This window comes from Artemia franciscana, chromosome 13 (assembly GCF_032884065.1).
Source record: "Artemia franciscana chromosome 13, ASM3288406v1, whole genome shotgun sequence".
In the NCBI taxonomy this organism is placed as follows: Eukaryota; Metazoa; Arthropoda; class Branchiopoda; order Anostraca; family Artemiidae; genus Artemia; species Artemia franciscana.
This window is the reverse complement of record NC_088875.1, coordinates 41,720,637-41,740,593: the sequence shown is the minus strand read 5'-3', so window position 1 is coordinate 41,740,593 and position 19,957 is coordinate 41,720,637. Positions and strand designations below refer to the sequence as shown.

General features: G+C 33.6%; 1 protein-coding gene across 2 annotated transcripts in view; it reads right to left on the bottom strand.

Moving 5' to 3' along the window:
• The window catches only part of LOC136034951 (N66 matrix protein-like), an 83,234-nt gene that overhangs the window by 6,413 nt on the left and 56,864 nt on the right, over positions 1–19,957 (bottom strand). Inside the window, exon 1 of one of the 2 annotated variants that reach the window (XM_065716495.1) lies at positions 7,825–7,954. The exons of the other annotated variant lie outside the window; for it this stretch is intronic. Coding sequence (XP_065572567.1) covers positions 7,825–7,833 — 9 coding nt within the window. The 5' untranslated portion in view covers positions 7,834–7,954. Of the gene's footprint in view, positions 1–7,824; positions 7,955–19,957 lie in introns of those variants that run through there. 2 annotated transcript variants of the gene reach the window in all.

The window sequence follows — 19,957 nt, the reverse complement described above, 5'->3', positions numbered from 1 at the left end:
GTCCCCGTGGGAGGGGCAGCAAGCTACAAACTTTGACCTGTGTTTATATACAGTAATGGTTACTGGGAAGTGTACAGACATTTTCAGGGGGATTTTTTTGGTTTGAGGAAGAGATTTGAGGGGGGAGAGTTACGTGGGTGGATGCTTCCATGGAGGAACTTCTCATGGGGGAAGAGACTTTCAATGGAGGGGGCGCAGGATTTTCTAGCATTATTTAAAAAACGAGGAAAAAATAAATATGAAAAATTTTTCTACTGAAAGTGAGGAGCAGCATTAAAAATTAAAACGAACAAAAATTATTACGCATATGAGGGGTTTACCTCCCGTAATACCTCGCTCTTTACGCTAAAGTCTTTTTAGTAATTTCAACTATTTACTCTACGGCTTTTGTGATTCAGGGGTCATTCTTAAGGAATTGGGACAAAAATTAAGCTTTAGTGTAAAGAGCGAGGTATCGAAGAGGGGTGAGCCCCCACATATACGCAATAACAACATACGAATATAAAAGTTTGCTACGTAAGTTAATTCGGAAGTTATGTATATTTTTTACTTATGAAAACGTTCGTAAAAAATTAAGAGTCCTAGTTGCCTTTTTAAGTAGTCAAAAAATTGGAGGGCAACTAGGCCTCCTCCCTCGCTCCTTTTTTTTCAAAATCTTCCGATTAATTGCAATTAATTAAAATGCAAATTCGGTATAATTATTTATGTGCGGATAACCAAGATCAAAACATGCATTAATTCAAAAACTTCCAGAAATTAAATAAAAAAAACAAGTTGTTTTAAATGAAAGTAAGGAGCAACATTAAGACTTAAAACGAACAGAGACTACTCCGTATATAAAAGGGGCTTTTCCTCCTCAACGCCCTGCTCTTTACGCTAAGGTTTCTTACTGTTTTAAAAAGTAGAGTTAAGAGAAAGAGTCAAACTGTAGCGTAAAGAGCGGGGCGTTGAGGAGGACAAGCACCTTTTATATAAGTTTTTTAATTTCTGTTCGTTTTAAGTTTTAATATTGCTCCTTACTTTCAATTAAAAAACTTGATTTTTTTATTTAATCAAAATAAGACGTCTGAGGGGTTTGGCAACACCATTCAGATATCAGAAGAGAATAAGTAAAAAATGTCTTCCACTACCAGCATGGAGGGAGAAAACAGGAGGACAGAAGAAAATGGGGCTTACCACAGTCAAGATGGACCTTGAACTTATTGGAGGCTTCCGAAAATTTGGGCGAAGTTGCATCGTCGCTGGCTTGAGATTATGGATCCTGCCTCCCTTAAGCAAAATCTCTGGAAGAACTATGTCGTCTTCTGCTGGGTGCCACGATGAGCCTGGATGCGGCTTGAACGTGCAACAAGTACAAGTAACTAAGTAAGTGAATAGCTATTCTTGAGGGATTGCAGATACGCCGTGATGAAAACCTGGATGTACCATACATAGTGTCTTTTGATTTAGTTCAACAGTCCCTGAAAGTTTCAACTTCATATCCTTAGCTGGTCCCGAGATATTGCAGTTACATCTTTGACAGCATTGATGTATATAATTTCTTATTATTTAGTTCAAAAAACCCTTCAAAACGCCCTGAAAGTTCCAAATCAATACCCTCAGCCATCCAAAGATATTCAAGATACGCAATTTTGACAACCGGACCTGCATATAGTGTCATTTGATTTAGTTCAAAATTCCCTAAGCTTCAACTTACTGCCATTTGAAGTTCCTCAATTATTGCAAAAACGTCCTTTTTTCAACCTGGATGCGCTTGACATAAAGAAGCTACTGGACAAAATATTTCCATTGGGTTGTTTGTTCTATGCGCAGTCAAATTAACTCCAGCCACGCTTTGTCCAGTTTGTTACTATACTTTTGAAAGCAGTTCAATAGCTTTTTAACGACGTTATGGCAAACTTTACCAGGCCACTTGGTTTTTCTTTTCCATTAAGAAGGCAGAGCTGTCAGTATCATCTGCCGAGTCAGGGTTTCCTGTGAGCTTCAAAATGTTTAGACCCTTTATGACATCTCTTGATGATCGAAGTGGAAACCTCGAGTCTGAATACGCATATTTCCATCGGCTATTGGTTGCAGATTCTTTGCGACATTGATATGGTGTTGGTGGCCCGTACCCATTTTCGGTCAAAAGTGTCATGGTGACAGTGTTTGAGTTTCACTGAATCTTGATAAATTCCTACTTCACATGTCTCTAACTCTAAAAAGAATCCGATTCATCGCTCTCAGACTTTGGTAAAAACCTAATTCATCTATTTCAGACTCTAGTATACCACTCATGAGATGGTAGTAGTTTCTGTGTTTGACTGAATCTTGATAAATTCCCCCTTCATACGTCTCTAACTCTAAAAAGAATTCGATTCATCTCTCTCAGACCATGGTAAAAACCTAATTCATCTATTTCATATTCTAGTACACCACTTTTGAGCTGATAGTAGCGTCTGTGTTTGACAGAATCTTAATAAATTCCCACTTTTTATGTCTCTAACTCTGAAAAGAATTCCTCCCTTAGATTTTGGTAAAAACCTCATTCACCATATTCCATACTCTAGTATAGCACTGTGAGCTGATAGTTGTGTCAGTGTTTGACTGAATCTTCATATATCTGTGTTTTACTGAGTCTTGAGAAATTACCACTTCATATGTTTGTAACTCCAAAAGAGTTTGGAGTCTCAGACTTTGGTTAGGACCTAATTCACGAGTATCAAACTCTAGTATACCGCTTGTGAGCTGATAGTAGTGTCTGTATGGTGAAAAACTAATTCACCTATTTCAGACTCTAGTATACCACTTCTGAGCTGGTAGTAATGTCTGTGTTTGAGTGAATCTTGCTAAATTTCCACTTCATATGTCTCTAGCTCTAAAATGAATCCGATTCATCTCTCTCGGACTTTGGTTTAAACCTAAATCATATATTTCAGACTCTAGTATACCACTTGTGAGCTGATAGTAGTATCTGTGTCTGACTGAATATTGTTAAATTCTCACCTCATATGTCTCTAACTGTAAAAAAGATTTCGATTTTATCTCTCTCAGGCTATGGTAAAAACCTAATTCATCTATTTCAGACTCTAGTATACCAATTGTGATCTGATAGCAGTGTCTGCGTTTGACTGAATCGTGGTAAATTCCCACTTCATATGTATCTAGCTCTAAAAAGAATCTGACCATCTCTCTCAGCCTTAAGTAAAACCTAATTAATCTATTTCAGAGTCTAGTATACCACTTGTGTGCCGATAGTAGTGTCTGTGTTTGACTGAATCTTGATAAATTCCATCTTCATATGTCTCTAACTGTAAAATGAATTCGATTCATCTCTCTTAGACTTTGGTAAAAACCTAATTCACCTATTTTAGACTCTAGTATACCACTTTTGAGCTGATATTAGCGTGTGTAATTAACTCAATCTTGAAAAAATCACCACTTCATATGTCTCTAACTGTAAAAGATTTCAATTCATCTCTCTCAAACTAGGGTAAAAACCCAACTTATCTATTTCAGACTCTAGTATACCACTTGTGAGCTGTTAGTAATGTCTGAGGTTGACTGAATCTTGATAAGCTCCTGCTTCATATGTCTCTTACTCTAAAAAGAATTCGATTCGTCTCTCTTAGACTTTGGTAAAAACCTATTTCACCTATTTCAGACTCTAGTATACCACTTGTGAGCTAATATTAGTGTCTGTGTTTGACCGAATCTTGATGAATTCCCACTTCGTATGTCTCAAACTCTAAAAAGAATTCGATTCATCTCTCTTAAACTTTGGTAAAAACCTAATTCAACTATTTCAGACTCTTTTGTACCACTTTTGGGCTGAATTTTGTGTCTGTGTTTGACTGAATCTTGATAAATCCCCTCTTCATGTGTTTATAACAGTAAAAAGATGTCAATTCATCTCTCTCAGACTATGGTAAAAATCTAATTCATCTACTTCCGACTCTAGTATACCACTTGTGAGCTGATAGTAGGGTCTGTGTTTGACTGAGTCTTGATAAATTCCCACTTCATATGTCTCAAACACTAAAAAGAATTCGATTCATGTCTCTTAAACTTTGGTAAAAACCTAATTCAACTATTTCAGACTCTTTTGTACCACTTTTGAGCTGATATTAGTGTCTGCGTTTGACTGAATCTTGATAAATCCCCTCTTCATGTGTCTATAACAGTAAAAAGATGTCAATTCATCTCTCTCAGACTATGGTAAAAATCTAATTCATCTACTTTCGTCTCTAGTATACCACTTGTGAGCTGATAGTAGGGTCTGTGTTTGACTGAGTCTTGATAAATTCCCACTTCAAACGTCTCTAACCCTAAAAAGAATCCGATTCATCTCTCTCAGACTTTGGTAAAAACCTCATTCATCTATTTTAGACTCTATTATACCATATTTATTATTTCACGTCTTATAATGTCATTTTACGACATGAAAGAAAGAAGTTGAAAAAATTTCTAATTAAAAAAAAAAAGTAAAAAAAATGTCACAACAAAAATTATTTTTCTAATAGGAAAAACCACAACTAACATATCTATATCATTCTTCTTTAGTACTAGCTGTTGGGGTGGCGCTTCGCGCCACCCCAACGCCTAGTTGGTGGGGGCACTTCGCGCCCCCCCCAAGCCCCCCCGCGCGCGTAAGTCGTTACGCGCCAGATTAGTTACGCGCCATTGTAGTTGTGTCCCTATGTCCCACCTGTGAATATAGATATATATATATATATATATATATATATATATATATATATATATATATATATATATATATATATATATATGTTTTTAACTACGTAAAACTTGCGAATATACAACATTCTTTGCTGTCCCATTGTCTGTGCATATAAATAGATTGTCAGGTTTACCGACTCTTGAACATGCAACATATAATGGTCAATGGGAACTCCGTATTCAGATCTATACCTCATGATTCTAATGATTGCCCTTGAGCTTTGTTGATGGTGATTGCTAATCGACCATTCCCTGAGTCGCCATCGTCATTTATATATCCCCCTGTGCACCCCGGCGTCCCCTTTGTAGTTATGTCCCTGTGTCCCGGTCGTCATTTATATTCCCTGTGTCCCGGTCGTCATTTGTGTCCCGGTGTCCCAGTCTCTGATTTCTCTTTGAGTGTCCCGGGCGTACTAAGCATCGTTATAACAAAAATGACGACAACTAATTTCATGACGTCAGTCAACACAGAAATTAAGTTCTGAAATTAAGTCATGAAATTAGTTGCCGTCATTTTTGCTTTGACGGTGACGTCATTCAAGTTATATAAGACATATGTTCACGTAGAAATCTATTAATGTTTAAGTTTACAATGACTGATGAAGATGCTCAAAGAGTCTATGCCAAAAAACTTGCTGCTGATAGAGAAAGTCAGAAAAGAAAGCGTGCCGAGGAACTATCAGCAGCAAGTGTTTTGGCATAGACTCTGAGCATCTTCATCAGTCATTGTAAACTTAAACATTAATAGATTTCTACGTGAACATATGTCTTATATAACTTGAATGACGTCACCGTCAAAGCAAAAATGACGACAACTAATTTCATGACGTCAGCCGACACAGAAACATGACGTCACCTGACAACTAATTTCATGACGTCAGCCGACACAGAAACATGACGTCACCTGATCCACAGATCCACAGACAGACAACTTATTTTTATATATATAGATTTCAAAAATATCACAAGTGATTTTTTTTTTAATTATATTTTATATCGTTTTAAGATATAAAAAAAGTCAAAGAAATTTCTAAGTAAAAAAAAAAGATACAAAAACCAAAGTTAAAAAAGTAAAAAAGAAGAGGAGCAAAAGGTTGGGGGAGGGGACATTGGACCCTTTGGAGGTCAGACATGGATGACTATAAGGTCCCTCTAAAAGAAGTGTTGATATAAGCACTCACTCCCATGAAAGTGGTGACACTATGCATGTGATATAGATGCTGCTAAGTAAAGTCCAGTACTATATCATAAACTGTATTAGTCCAATTTGAAATCAAATAAAACGGTTTACTTCATCTTGTTAATCATGCCCAAACAAGAATACCATGCAAACGAGGTAAGCGGCGGATACCTATCTTTAAGTAGGTTAATGACCAAATTTGTTGTTCATCTAAGTATGTTAATTATGGTGTCATCGGCCCTGTAGTAGTGATAGTAACCGTTTATGCTAATGAACTTACTTCAGTAGCTGGAGACCCATCACTACTCCCAAACCCGCCACATCAGTCAGGAATACGACCTGCAACAAAATCCTTTAGGACTAGTTCAGCATTTTCTGAAACTTTTCCGTTAATATCCTTGGCTGTTCTTGAGACACTATACATTCGCCTCTTTGACAACCTATATGCACGTAGTGTCTTTTGATTTAACACCACGTCAACATGCGCTAAAAGTTTCACCTTAACAGCATTAGCCTTTTCGGACATAATTTTGTATTTAGGAGAAGGGTATGGGGTATGGCGATTTGCATCTCAGATCCACCTTAAAGTTTTACACCATTATCTTCATAGGAACTTATAATATATTCATAATTCAATGGTGAGGTATATTGAAAAATTATTCCATAGTTATCAAAATACGTTCAAAGTGTTCCAAAATCACGTTCTAGTCGTGTGCATGTAACCGTCGTTCAGCTCAATTTCATGCAACTCAGTCCCCTGTTTGACTTATCTCCCAGCAACTCCAGCCCATTTAATTACACCCACACTTAGCTCTACCAATTTCGAACAGAAATTACTTTATATTAAAAGAAACCCAAAACGAACAGAAATTAGACTAATTAATTGCACCAAAAATAAAGAGTACATATGCTGCTATGGATGAATCCTAAAACAACAATAACCACAGATAAGAGTAGGGATACCCCTTCCACCAAATTTTTTAAACATCAGAGTTTCATTTGCACTTTACTACATAGAAAATATTGTTCATAGCGTTTCTTGTATCAATATAACATTGGAAAATAAGAATTACTGAGACTTCCAGAATTAATGATATAGTGTTGGAACACTAAAACTATTTTCATTAGTTTAGTATGCAGTAAATATTTCTCATAAATTCTTCCTTTTAAACATTTTCCTTTCGAATATACATAAAAACACTGTTAAATCATTATAACTTATTCATTAATTCAAAATAGTACTTTAATACACTAAAACAGTTGCTTCAAAAATCAATTCGTTTCGAAAAGCTTTATTTAGGCATCAATTGTCTGTGTGATTGATATAAATAGGATTTTTTTTTAAGAAATATTTCATGTTTAGTAATCATAGTTATGATACTATTTGTTGTTGTATAGATGCAATAAAAAAAGTCAAACAAATCGTTTTTAATAAGACGCAAATGATGCTCTGGTCTTTAGAAGGTCTAGGTGGCAATACCCCGGATTTTCGTTGTGATAATTTCTGTTCGTTTTATGTTTGATTAATCATTCGATTCTGATCCTTATAAGATTGATCTATTCATCCATAGCAGTATATATCATTTTAAGTTTGATGTGAATTATTATTTTAATTTCTGTATGTTTAGCGATTTCTTTTATTCGTTCATTGTGATATAGTTAATAATTTTTCAGATTCAGTTTTTTGGCTCGAATAGATTTTGTTGTAAATGAGGAAGAGAAATAGGATGCAATAAAAAGGAGAAACCGCGAGGAAGAGACAAAGCATAAGGGAAAAAGAAAGATTTCCCAACAAGATATCTTAACATTTGTAGAAACAAAGAGAACTAAAAAATAATGAAGAGATGGAAAAAGACATGTACGACTGAAATAGAGAGGAAAAGAAAAGAGGAGATATTAGAAACTCATAGAGAAAAAAATCTTACCATTTTCATAAGATTATTCCCCCTTATATCAGCTAAACACTGCTGAAATGACCGTCATTTCCAGCATATCTGCTTTGGCATATGGAACAATCAAAGTTTATAGTCAAAATATGGGACACATTTCTTGCCAACTTCCTTATTACTTTAAATTTTATCACCAGCAAAAGAGTTATTTCAATCAGGACAATCTAAGTAAAGACAGGAGCGAACAGACGTTACATGATATGGTTTTCTTCCTAGTTTTTCTTTCATTCCATTTTGTATCGAATTTTCTTTTTTTTTCTTTACCAGAGCAGCATATATATATATATACTAGCTGTTGGGGTGGCGCTTCGCGCCACCCCAACACCTAGTTGGTGGGGCGCTTCGTGCCCCCCCAAGCCCCCCCGCGCGCGTAAGTCGTTACGCGCCATTGTAGTTGTGTCCCTGTGTCCCACCTGTGAATAGAGATAGATATAAATATATGTTTTTAACTACGTAAAACATGCGAATATACAACATTCTTCGCTGTCCCATTGTCTGTGCATATAAATAGATTGTCAGGTTTACTGACTCTTGAACATGCAACATATAATTGTCCATGGGAAAAACAATCCGTATTCAGATCTATACCTCATTATTCTAATGATGTGTCCCTGTGTCCCGGTCGTCATTTATATTCCCTGTGTCCCGGTCGTCATTTGTGTCCCGGTGTCCCAGTTTGTAATTTCTCTTTGAGTGTCCCGGTCGTCATTTATATTCCCTGTGTCCCGGTGTCCCGGTCGTCATTTGTGTCCCGGTGTCCCGGTCTGTAATTTCTATTCGAACAATCCCTGTGTCCCGGTCGTCATTTATATATCCCGCCTGTGCCCCCGGCGTCCCCGTTGTAGTTGTGTCCCTGTGTCCCGGTCGTCATTTATATTCCCTGTGTCCCGGTCGTGATTTGTGTCCGGGTGTCCCAGTCTGTAATTTCTCTTTGAGGTTCCCGGTCGTCACTTATATTCCCTCTGTCTCGGTCGTCATTTGTGTCCCGGTCTGTACTTTCTCTTTGAGTGTTTTTTCTTTTTAGTTTTTTTTTAGTTTTTTACCTTTTTTCTTTTTTCAGTTTTCTTTTTCTTCTTTATTTTTCAGCGTCACTATGAAGTACATATCGACGAACCTTTGTTTTTTTAACTTAAATCTGGTAGGCATTGATGACCTTATCCAAGTCAAAATCCCAAACCCAATCATCATCGCTATCATTTTCAGTTTTGATATGTTTTGACTCTCGCTGTCCAGGTGGATTTTCATCTAACTGCGCGGTTTTGCGTTCTTTAGCCGCAAGTCTGTTTTCTTGCTGTTCTTGTGATTCCTCGGAACGCTTTCTTTTCTTACTTTCTCTATCAGCAGCAAGTTTTTTGGCATAAACTCTTTGAGCAGCTTCCTCGGCTGTTGCCATTATAGGTTCTTCAGTCATTTTACAATTAAACATTTTTCCGTGAACAAATGTCTTAAATACCGCTAATGACGTCACCGTCAAAGCAAAAATGACGACAACTAATTTCATGACGTCAGTCCACACAGAAACATGACGTCACCTGATCCACAGACAGACAGACAACTTATTTTTATATATATAGATACTAGCTGTTGGGGTGGCGCTTCGCGCCACCCCAACACCTATTTGGTGGGGCGCTTCGCGCCCCCCAAGTCCCCCCGCGCGCGTAAGTCGTTACGCGCCATATTAGTTACGCGTCATTGTAGTTGTGTCACTGTGTCCCACCTGTGAATAGAGATAGATATAAATATATGTTTTTAATTACGTAAAACATGCGAATATACAACATTCTTCGCTGTCCCATTGTCTGTGCATATAAATAGATTGTCAGGTTTACTGACTCTTGAACATGCAACATATAATTGTCCATGGGAAAAACAATCTGTATTCAGATCTATACCTCATTATTCTAATGATGTGTCCCTGTGTCCCGGTCGTCATTTATATTCCCTGTGTCCCGGTCGTCATTTGTGTCCCGGTGTCCAAGTTTGTAATTTCTCTTTGAGTGTCCCGGTCGTCATTTATATTCCCTGTGTCCCGGTCGTCATTTGTGTCCCGGTCTGTAATTTCTATTCGAACAATCCCTGTGTCCCGGTCGTCATTTATATATCCCGCCTGTGCCCCCGGCGTCTCCGTTGTAGTTGTGTCCCTGTGTCCCGGTCGTCATTTATATTCCCTGTGTCCCGGTCGTGATTTGTGTCCGGGTGTCCCAGTCTGTAATTTCTCTTTGAGGTTCCCGGTCGTCACTTATATTCCCTCTGTCTCGGTCGTCATTTTTGTCCCGGTCTGTAATTTCTCTTTGAGTGTTTTTTCTTTTTAGTTTTTTTTTAGTGATGCCTGTTTTCTTGCTGTTCTTGTGATTCCTCGGAACGCTTTCTTTTCTTACTTTCTCTATCAGCAGCAAGTTTTTTGGCATAAACTCTTTGAGCAGCTTCCTCGGCTGTTGCCATTGTAGGTTCTTCAGTCATTTTACAATTAAACATTTTTCCGTGAACAAATGTCTTAAATACCGTTAATGACGTCACCGTCAAAGCAAAAATGACGACAACTAATTTCATGACATCAGTCAACACATAAACATGACGTCACCTGATCCACAGACAGACAGACAACTTATTTTTATATAGATAGATACTAGCTGTTGGGGTGGCGCTTCGCGCCACCCCAACACCTAGTTGGTGGGGGCGCTTCGCGCCCCCCCGCGCGCGTAAGTCGTTACGCGCCATATTAGTTACGCGCCATTGTAGTTGTCTCCCTATGTCCAACCTGTGATATATATATATATATATATATATATATATATATATATACTAGCTGTTGGGGTGGCGCTTCGCGCCACCCCAACACCTAGTTGGTGGGGGCGCTTCGCGCCCCCCCCAAGCCCCCCCGCGCGCGTAAGTCGTTACGCGCCATAATAGTTACGCGCCATTGTAGTTGTGTCCCTATGTCCCACCTGTGAATATAGATATATATATATATATATATGGTTTTAACTACGTAAAACTTGCGAATATACAACATTCTTTGCTGTCCCATTGTCTTTGCATATAAATAGATTGTCAGGTTATCCCCCTGTTTCCCCCGGTGTCCCCGTTGTAGTTGTGTCCCTGTGTCCCGGTCGTCATTTATATTCCCTGTGTCCCGGGTCCCGGTCATCATTTGTATCCCGGTGTCCCGGTCTGTATATACATTCGTTTTTTAGTTTTGTTTTTCTCCTTTATTTTTTTCCTTTTTTTTTTCTTTTTTAGCTTATTTAGATTTTTAGATTTTTTAGTTTTTTTTATTAGTTTTTAGTTTTTATTTCTTTTTAGTTTTTTTGTCCCGGTCGTCATTTATATCCCCCTGTTTCCCCCGGTGTCCCCGTTGTAGTTGTGTCCCTGTGTCCCGGTCGTTATTTATATTCCCTGTGTCCCGGTCGTCATTTGTATCCCGGTGTACCGGTCTGTATATACATTCGTTTTTTAGTTTTGTTTTTCTCCTTTATTTTTTTCCTTTTTTTTCTTTTTTAGTTTATTTAGATTTTTAGATTTTTTAGTTTTTTTATTAGTTTTTAGTTTTTTTTTCTTTTTAGTTTTTTTGTAGTTTTTACCTTCTTTTTAGTTTTGTTAATTTTTTTTTTTACTTGTGTCCTGGTCGTCATTTATACTCCCTGTGTCCCGGTGCTTTGTTGATTGCTAATCGAACATTCCTTTTGTCCTGGTCGCTTTCTCTTTGAGTGTCGTCATTTATTTTTTTCTTTTTTAGTTCTTTTAGTTTTTACCTTTTTTAGTTTTTTTTTAGTTTTTAGTTTTTTTAGTTTTTTACCTTTTTTTAGTTTTTTTAGTTTTTTAGCTTTTTTATTTTTTTTATTAGTTTTTAGTTTTTTTGTAGTTTTTGCCTTTTTTTTTAGTTTTTTGTCCTGGTCGCTTTCTCTTTGAGTGTCGTCATTTATTAGTTTTTTCCTTTTTTTTTTTAGTTTTTTATTGGTTTTTACCTTTATTTTAGCTTATTTTTCAGTTTTTTCCTTTTTTTTAGTTTTTTTTTATTTTTTATTTTTTTTAGTTTTTTACCTTTTTTTAGTTTTTTTAGTTTTTTTAGTTTTTTAGCTTTTTTACTTTTTTTATTAGTTTTTAGTTTTTTTTTGTAGTTTTTGCCTTTTTTTAGTTTTTTCAGTTTTTTTTTTAGTTTTTTATTGGTTTTTACCTTTATAGTTTTTTTAGTTTTTTAGCTTTTTTATTTTTTTTATTAGTTTTTAGTTTTTTTTGTAGTTTTTGCCTTTTTTTAGTTTTTTCAGTTTTGACGTCACCTAATCCAGTTTTTTCAGGTGACGTCACCTGACACATCCATCCACACATCCATCCATCCATCCATCCACAGACAACTTATTTTTATATATATAGATATATATATATATATACTAGCTGTTGGGGTGGCGCTTCGCGCCACCCCAACACCTAGTTGGTGGGGGCGCTTCGCGCCCCCCCCAAGCCCCCCCGCGCGCGTAAGTCGTTACGCGCCATAATAGTTACGCGCCATTGTAGTTGTGTCCCTATGTCCCACCTGTGAATATAGATATATATATATATATATGGTTTTAACTACGTAAAACTTGCGAATATACAACATTCTTTGCTGTCCCATTGTCTTTGCATATAAATAGATTGTCAGGTTATCCCCCTGTTTCCCCCGGTGTCCCCGTTGTAGTTGTGTCCCTGTGTCCCGGTCGTCATTTATATTCCCTGTGTCCCGGGTCCCGGTCATCATTTGTATCCCGGTGTCCCGGTCTGTATATACATTCGTTTTTTAGTTTTGTTTTTCTCCTTTATTTTTTTCCTTTTTTTTTCTTTTTTAGCTTATTTAGATTTTTAGATTTTTTAGTTTTTTTTATTAGTTTTTAGTTTTTATTTCTTTTTAGTTTTTTTGTCCCGGTCGTCATTTATATCCCCCTGTTTCCCCCGGTGTCCCCGTTGTAGTTGTGTCCCTGTGTCCCGGTCGTTATTTATATTCCCTGTGTCCCGGTCGTCATTTGTATCCCGGTGTACCGGTCTGTATATACATTCGTTTTTTAGTTTTGTTTTTCTCCTTTATTTTTTTCCTTTTTTTTTCTTTTTTAGTTTATTTAGATTTTTAGATTTTTTAGTTTTTTTATTAGTTTTTAGTTTTTTTTTCTTTTTAGTTTTTTTGTAGTTTTTACCTTCTTTTTAGTTTTGTTAATTTTTTTTTTACTTGTGTCCTGGTCGTCATTTATACTCCCTGTGTCCCGGTGCTTTGTTGATTGCTAATCGAACATTCCTTTTGTCCTGGTCGCTTTCTCTTTGAGTGTCGTCATTTATTTTTTTCTTTTTTAGTTCTTTTAGTTTTTACCTTTTTTAGTTTTTTTTTAGTTTTTAGTTTTTTTAGTTTTTTACCTTTTTTTAGTTTTTTTAGTTTTTTAGCTTTTTTATTTTTTTTATTAGTTTTTAGTTTTTTTGTAGTTTTTGCCTTTTTTTTTAGTTTTTTGTCCTGGTCGCTTTCTCTTTGAGTGTCGTCATTTATTAGTTTTTTCCTTTTTTTTTTTAGTTTTTTATTGGTTTTTACCTTTATTTTAGCTTATTTTTCAGTTTTTTCCTTTTTTTTAGTTTTTTTTTATTTTTTATTTTTTTTAGTTTTTTACCTTTTTTTAGTTTTTTTAGTTTTTTTAGTTTTTTAGCTTTTTTACTTTTTTTATTAGTTTTTAGTTTTTTTTTGTAGTTTTTGCCTTTTTTTAGTTTTTTCAGTTTTTTTTTTAGTTTTTTATTGGTTTTTACCTTTATAGTTTTTTTAGTTTTTTAGCTTGTGTCCCGGTCTGTATATACATTCGTTTTTTAGTTTTGTTTTTCTCCTTTATTTTTTTCCTTTTTTTTTCTTTTTTAGCTTATTTAGATTTTTAGATTTTTTAGTTTTTTTTATTAGTTTTTAGTTTTTATTTCTTTTTAGTTTTTTTGTCCCGGTCGTCATTTATATCCCCCTGTTTCCCCCGGTGTCCCCGTTGTAGTTGTGTCCCTGTGTCCCGGTCGTTATTTATATTCCCTGTGTCCCGGTCGTCATTTGTATCCCGGTGTACCGGTCTGTATATACATTCGTTTTTTAGTTTTGTTTTTCTCCTTTATTTTTTTCCTTTTTTTTTCTTTTTTAGTTTATTTAGATTTTTAGATTTTTTAGTTTTTTTATTAGTTTTTAGTTTTTTTTTTCTTTTTAGTTTTTTTGTAGTTTTTACCTTCTTTTTAGTTTTGTTAATTTTTTTTTTTACTTGTGTCCTGGTCGTCATTTATACTCCCTGTGTCCCGGTGCTTTGTTGATTGCTAATCGAACATTCCTTTTGTCCTGGTCGCTTTCTCTTTGAGTGTCGTCATTTATTTTTTTCTTTTTTAGTTCTTTTAGTTTTTACCTTTTTTAGTTTTTTTTTAGTTTTTAGTTTTTTTAGTTTTTTACCTTTTTTTAGTTTTTTTAGTTTTTTAGCTTTTTTATTTTTTTTATTAGTTTTTAGTTTTTTTGTAGTTTTTGCCTTTTTTTTTAGTTTTTTGTCCTGGTCGCTTTCTCTTTGAGTGTCGTCATTTATTAGTTTTTTCCTTTTTTTTTTAGTTTTTTATTGGTTTTTACCTTTATTTTAGCTTATTTTTCAGTTTTTTCCTTTTTTTTAGTTTTTTTTTATTTTTTATTTTTTTTAGTTTTTTACCTTTTTTTAGTTTTTTTAGTTTTTTTAGTTTTTTAGCTTTTTTACTTTTTTTATTAGTTTTTAGTTTTTTTTTGTAGTTTTTGCCTTTTTTTAGTTTTTTCAGTTTTTTTTTTAGTTTTTTATTGGTTTTTACCTTTATAGTTTTTTTAGTTTTTTAGCTTTTTTATTTTTTTTATTAGTTTTTAGTTTTTTTTGTAGTTTTTGCCTTTTTTTAGTTTTTTCAGTTTTGACGTCACCTGACACATCCATCCACACATCCATCCATCCATCCATCCACAGACAACTTATTTTTATATATATAGATATATATATATATATATATATATATATATATATATATATATATCTATCTATCTATCTATATAAAAATAAGTTGTCTGTCTGTGGATGTGTGGATGGATGTGTGGATGGATGTGTCAGGTGACGTCACCTGAAAAAACTGGATTAGGTGACGTCAAAACTGAAAAAACTAAAAAAAGGCAAAAACTACAAAAAAAACTAAAAACTAATAAAAAAAATAAAAAAGCTAAAAAACTAAAAAAACTATAAAGGTAAAAACCAATAAAAAACTAAAAAAAAAAACTGAAAAAACTAAAAAAAGGCAAAAACTACAAAAAAAAACTAAAAACTAATAAAAAAAGTAAAAAAGCTAAAAAACTAAAAAAACTAAAAAAACTAAAAAAAGGTAAAAAACTAAAAAAAATAAAAAATAAAAAAAAACTAAAAAAAAGGAAAAAACTGAAAAATAAGCTAAAATAAAGGTAAAAACCAATAAAAAACTAAAAAAAAAAGGAAAAAACTAATAAATGACGACACTCAAAGAGAAAGCGACCAGGACAAAAAACTAAAAAAAAAGGCAAAAACTACAAAAAAACTAAAAACTAATAAAAAAAATAAAAAAGCTAAAAAACTAAAAAAACTAAAAAAAGGTAAAAAACTAAAAAAACTAAAAACTAAAAAAAAACTAAAAAAGGTAAAAACTAAAAGAACTAAAAAAGAAAAAAATAAATGACGACACTCAAAGAGAAAGCGACCAGGACAAAAGGAATGTTCGATTAGCAATCAACAAAGCACCGGGACACAGGGAGTATAAATGACGACCAGGACACAAGTAAAAAAAAAAAATTAACAAAACTAAAAAGAAGGTAAAAACTACAAAAAAAACTAAAAAGAAAAAAAAACTAAAAACTAATAAAAAAACTAAAAAATCTAAAAATCTAAATAAACTAAAAAAGAAAAAAAAAGGAAAAAAATAAAGGAGAAAAACAAAACTAAAAAACGAATGTATATACAGACCGGTACACCGGGATACAAATGACGACCGGGACACAGGGAATATAAATAACGACCGGGACACAGGGACACAACTACAACGGGGACACCGGGGGAAACAGGGGGATATAAATGACGACCGGGACAAAAAAACTAAAAAGAAATAAAAACTAAAAACTAATAAAAAAAACTAAAAAATCTAAAAATCTAAATAAGCTAAAAAAGAAAAAAAAAGGAAAAAAATAAAGGAGAAAAACAAAACTAAAAAACGAATGTATATACAGACCGGGACACCGGGATACAAATGATGACCGGGACCCGGGACACAGGGAATATAAATGACGACCGGGACACAGGGACACAACTACAACGGGGACACCGGGGGAAACAGGGGGATAACCTGACAATCTATTTATATGCAAAGACAATGGGACAGCAAAGAATGTTGTATATTCGCAAGTTTTACGTAGTTAAAACCATATATATATATATATATCTATATTCACAGGTGGGACATAGGGACACAACTACAATGGCGCGTAACTATTATGGCGCGTAACGACTTACGCGCGCGGGGGGGCTTGGGGGGGGCGCGAAGCGCCCCCACCAACTAGGTGTTGGGGTGGCGCGAAGCGCCACCCCAACAGCTAGTATATATATATATATATATATATTCTAGCCCCCCCGCGCGCGTAAGTCGTTAAGCGCCATATTAGTTACGCGCCTTTGTAGTTGTGTCCCTATGTCCCACCTGTGAATATAGATATATATATATATATATATATATATATATATATATATATATATATATATATATATATATATATATATATATATATATATATATATATATATATATATATATATATATATATATATATATATATATATATATAAAAATAAGTTGTCTGTGTGTGGATCTGTGGATGGATCAGGTGACGTCATGTTTGTTCGCATATGACGTCTGAATTATTTCACACTAATACAAAAGAAGAAAAAAAACTAAAAAAGGTAAAAACTACAAAAAAAAATAAAAAGAAAAAAAAACTAAAAAAGCTAAAAAACTAAAAAAAACTAAAAAAAGGTAAAAATCTAATAACTAAAAAAAACTGAAAAAAATAAAAAAAGGCAAAAACTACAAAAAAATAAAAACTAATAAAAAAACTAAAAAAGCTAAACAACTAAAAAAACTAAAAAAAACTAAAAAAAGGTAAAAAACTAAAAAAAACTAAAAACTAAAAAAGAAAAAAACTAAAAAAAAGGAAAAAACTGAAAAATAAAAGAGAAAAAGAAAACTAAAAAAATATGAATAAATATATATAAAAATAAGTTGTTTGTTGGTTATGTCTGTCTGTCTGTCTGTCGAGTGACGTCGTGTTTGTCCGCATATGACGTCTGAATTATTTCACACTAATACAAAAGAAGAAAAAAAACTAAAAAAGGTAAAAACTACAAAAAAAAACTAAAAAGAAAAAAAACTAAAAAAGCTAAAAAACTAAAAAAAACTAAAAAAAGGTAAAAAACTAAAAACTAAAAAAAACTGAAAAAACTAAAAAAAGGCAAAAACTAAAAAAAAACTAAAAACTAATAAAAAAACTAAAAAAGCTAAAAAACTAAAAAAAACTAAAAAAACTAAAAAAAGGTAAAAAACAAAAAAAAACTAAAAACTAAAAAGAAAAACTAAAAAAAAGGAAAAAACTGAAAAATAAGAGAAAAAGAAAACTAAAAAAATATTAATAAATATAAAAAATATAAATATAAATATAATATAAATTAGCAATCAACAAAGCACCGAGACACAAATGACGACCGGGACACAGGGAGTATAAATGACGACCAGGACATAAGTAAAAAAAAAACTAAAAAAACTAAAAAAATGGTAAAAACTACAAAAAAACTAAAAACTAATAAAAAACTAAAAAATCTAAAAATCTAAATAAACTAAAAAAGAAAAAAAAGAAAAAAGGGAAAAAAATAAAGGAGAAAAACAAAACTAAAAAACGAATGTATATACAGACCGGGACACCGGGATACAAATGACGACCGGGATACAGGGAATATAAATGACGACCGGGACACAGGGACACAACTACAATGGGGACGCCGGGGGGCACAGGGGGATATAAATGACGACCGGGACACCGGGACACAAGGAATATAAATGACGCCCGGGACACTCAAAGAGAAATCACAGACTGGAACACCGGGACACAAATGACGACCGGGACACAGGGAATATAAATGACGACCGGGACACAGGGACATAACTACAAAGGGGACGCCGGGGTGCACAGGGGGATATATAAATGACGATGGCGACTCAGGGAATGGTCGATTAGCAATCACCATCAACAAAGCTCAAGGGCAATCATTAGAATCATGAGGTATAGATCTGAATACGGATTGTTTTCCCATGGACCATTATATGTTGCATGTTCAAGAGTCGGTAAACCTGACAATCTATTTATATGCACAGACAATGGGACAGCAAAGAATGTTGTATATTCGCAAGTTTTACGTAGTTAAAAACATATATATATATATATATATATATATATATATATATATATATATATATATATATATATATATATATATATATATATATATATATCTATATATATAAAAATAAGTTGTCTGTGGATGGATGGATGGATGGATGTGTCAGGTGACGTCACCTGAAAAAACTGGATCAGGTGACGTCAAAACTGAAAAAACTAAAAAAAGGCAAAAACTACAAAAAAAACTAAAAACTAATAAAAAAAATAAAAAAGCTAAAAAACTAAAAAAACTATAAAGGTAAAAACCAATAAAAAACTAAAAAAAAAACTGAAAAAACTAAAAAAAGGCAAAAACTACAAAAAAAACTAAAAACTAATAAAAAAAGTAAAAAAGCTAAAAAACTAAAAAAACTAAAAAAAGGTAAAAAACTAAAAAAAATAAAAAATAAAAAAAACTAAAAAAAAGGAAAAAACTGAAAAATAAGCTAAAATAAAGGTAAAAACCAATAAAAAACTAAAAAAAAAAAGGAAAAAACTAATAAATGACGACACTCAAAGAGAAAAAAAAGGCAAAAACTACAAAAAAAACTAAAAACTAATAAAAAAAATAAAAAAGCTAAAAAACTAAAAAAACTAAAAAAAGGCAAAAACTACAAAAAAAACTAAAAACTAATAAAAAAGCTAAAAAACTAAAAAAACTAAAAAAAAAGGCAAAAACTACAAAAAAACTAAAAACTAATAAAAAAAATAAAAAAGCTAAAAAACTAAAAAAAACTTAAAAAACTAAAAAAAGGTAAAAAACTAAAAAAACTAAAAACTAAAAAAAACTAAAAAAGGTAAAAACTAAAAGAACTAAAAAAGAAAAAAATAAATGACGACACTCAAAGAGAAAGCGACCAGGACAAAAGGAATGTTCGATTAGCAATCAACAAAGCACCGGGACACAGGGAGTATAAATGACGACCCGGGGGAAACAGGGGGATATAAATGACGACCGGGACAAAAAAACTAAAAGAAAAAAAAACTAAAAACTAATAAAAAAACTAAAAAATCTAAAAATCTAAATAAGCTAAAAAAGAAAAAAAAAGGAAAAAAATAAAGGAGAAAAACAAAACTAAAAAACGAATGTATATACAGACCGGGACACCGGGATACAAATGACGACCGGGACCCGGGACACAGGGAATATAAATGACGACCGGGACACAGGGACACAACTCCGGTACACCGGGATACAAATGACGACCGGGACACAGGGAATATAAATGACGACCGGGACACAGGGACACAACTACAACGGGGACACCGGGGGAAACAGGGGGATATAAATGACGACCGGGACAAAAAAACTAAAAAGAAAAAAAAACTAAAAACTAATAAAAAAACTAAAAAATCTAAAAATCTAAATAAGCTAAAAAAGAAAAAAAAAAGGAAAAAAATAAAGGAGAAAAACAAAACTAAAAAACGAATGTATATACAGACCGGGACACCGGGATACAAATGACGACCGGGACCCGGGACACAGGGAATATAAATGACGACCGGGACACAGGGACACAACTACAACGGGGACACCGGGGGAAACAGGGGGATGTAAATGACGACCGGGACACCGGGACAGGGAATGGTCGATTAGCAATCACCATCAACAAAGCTCAAGGGCAATCATTA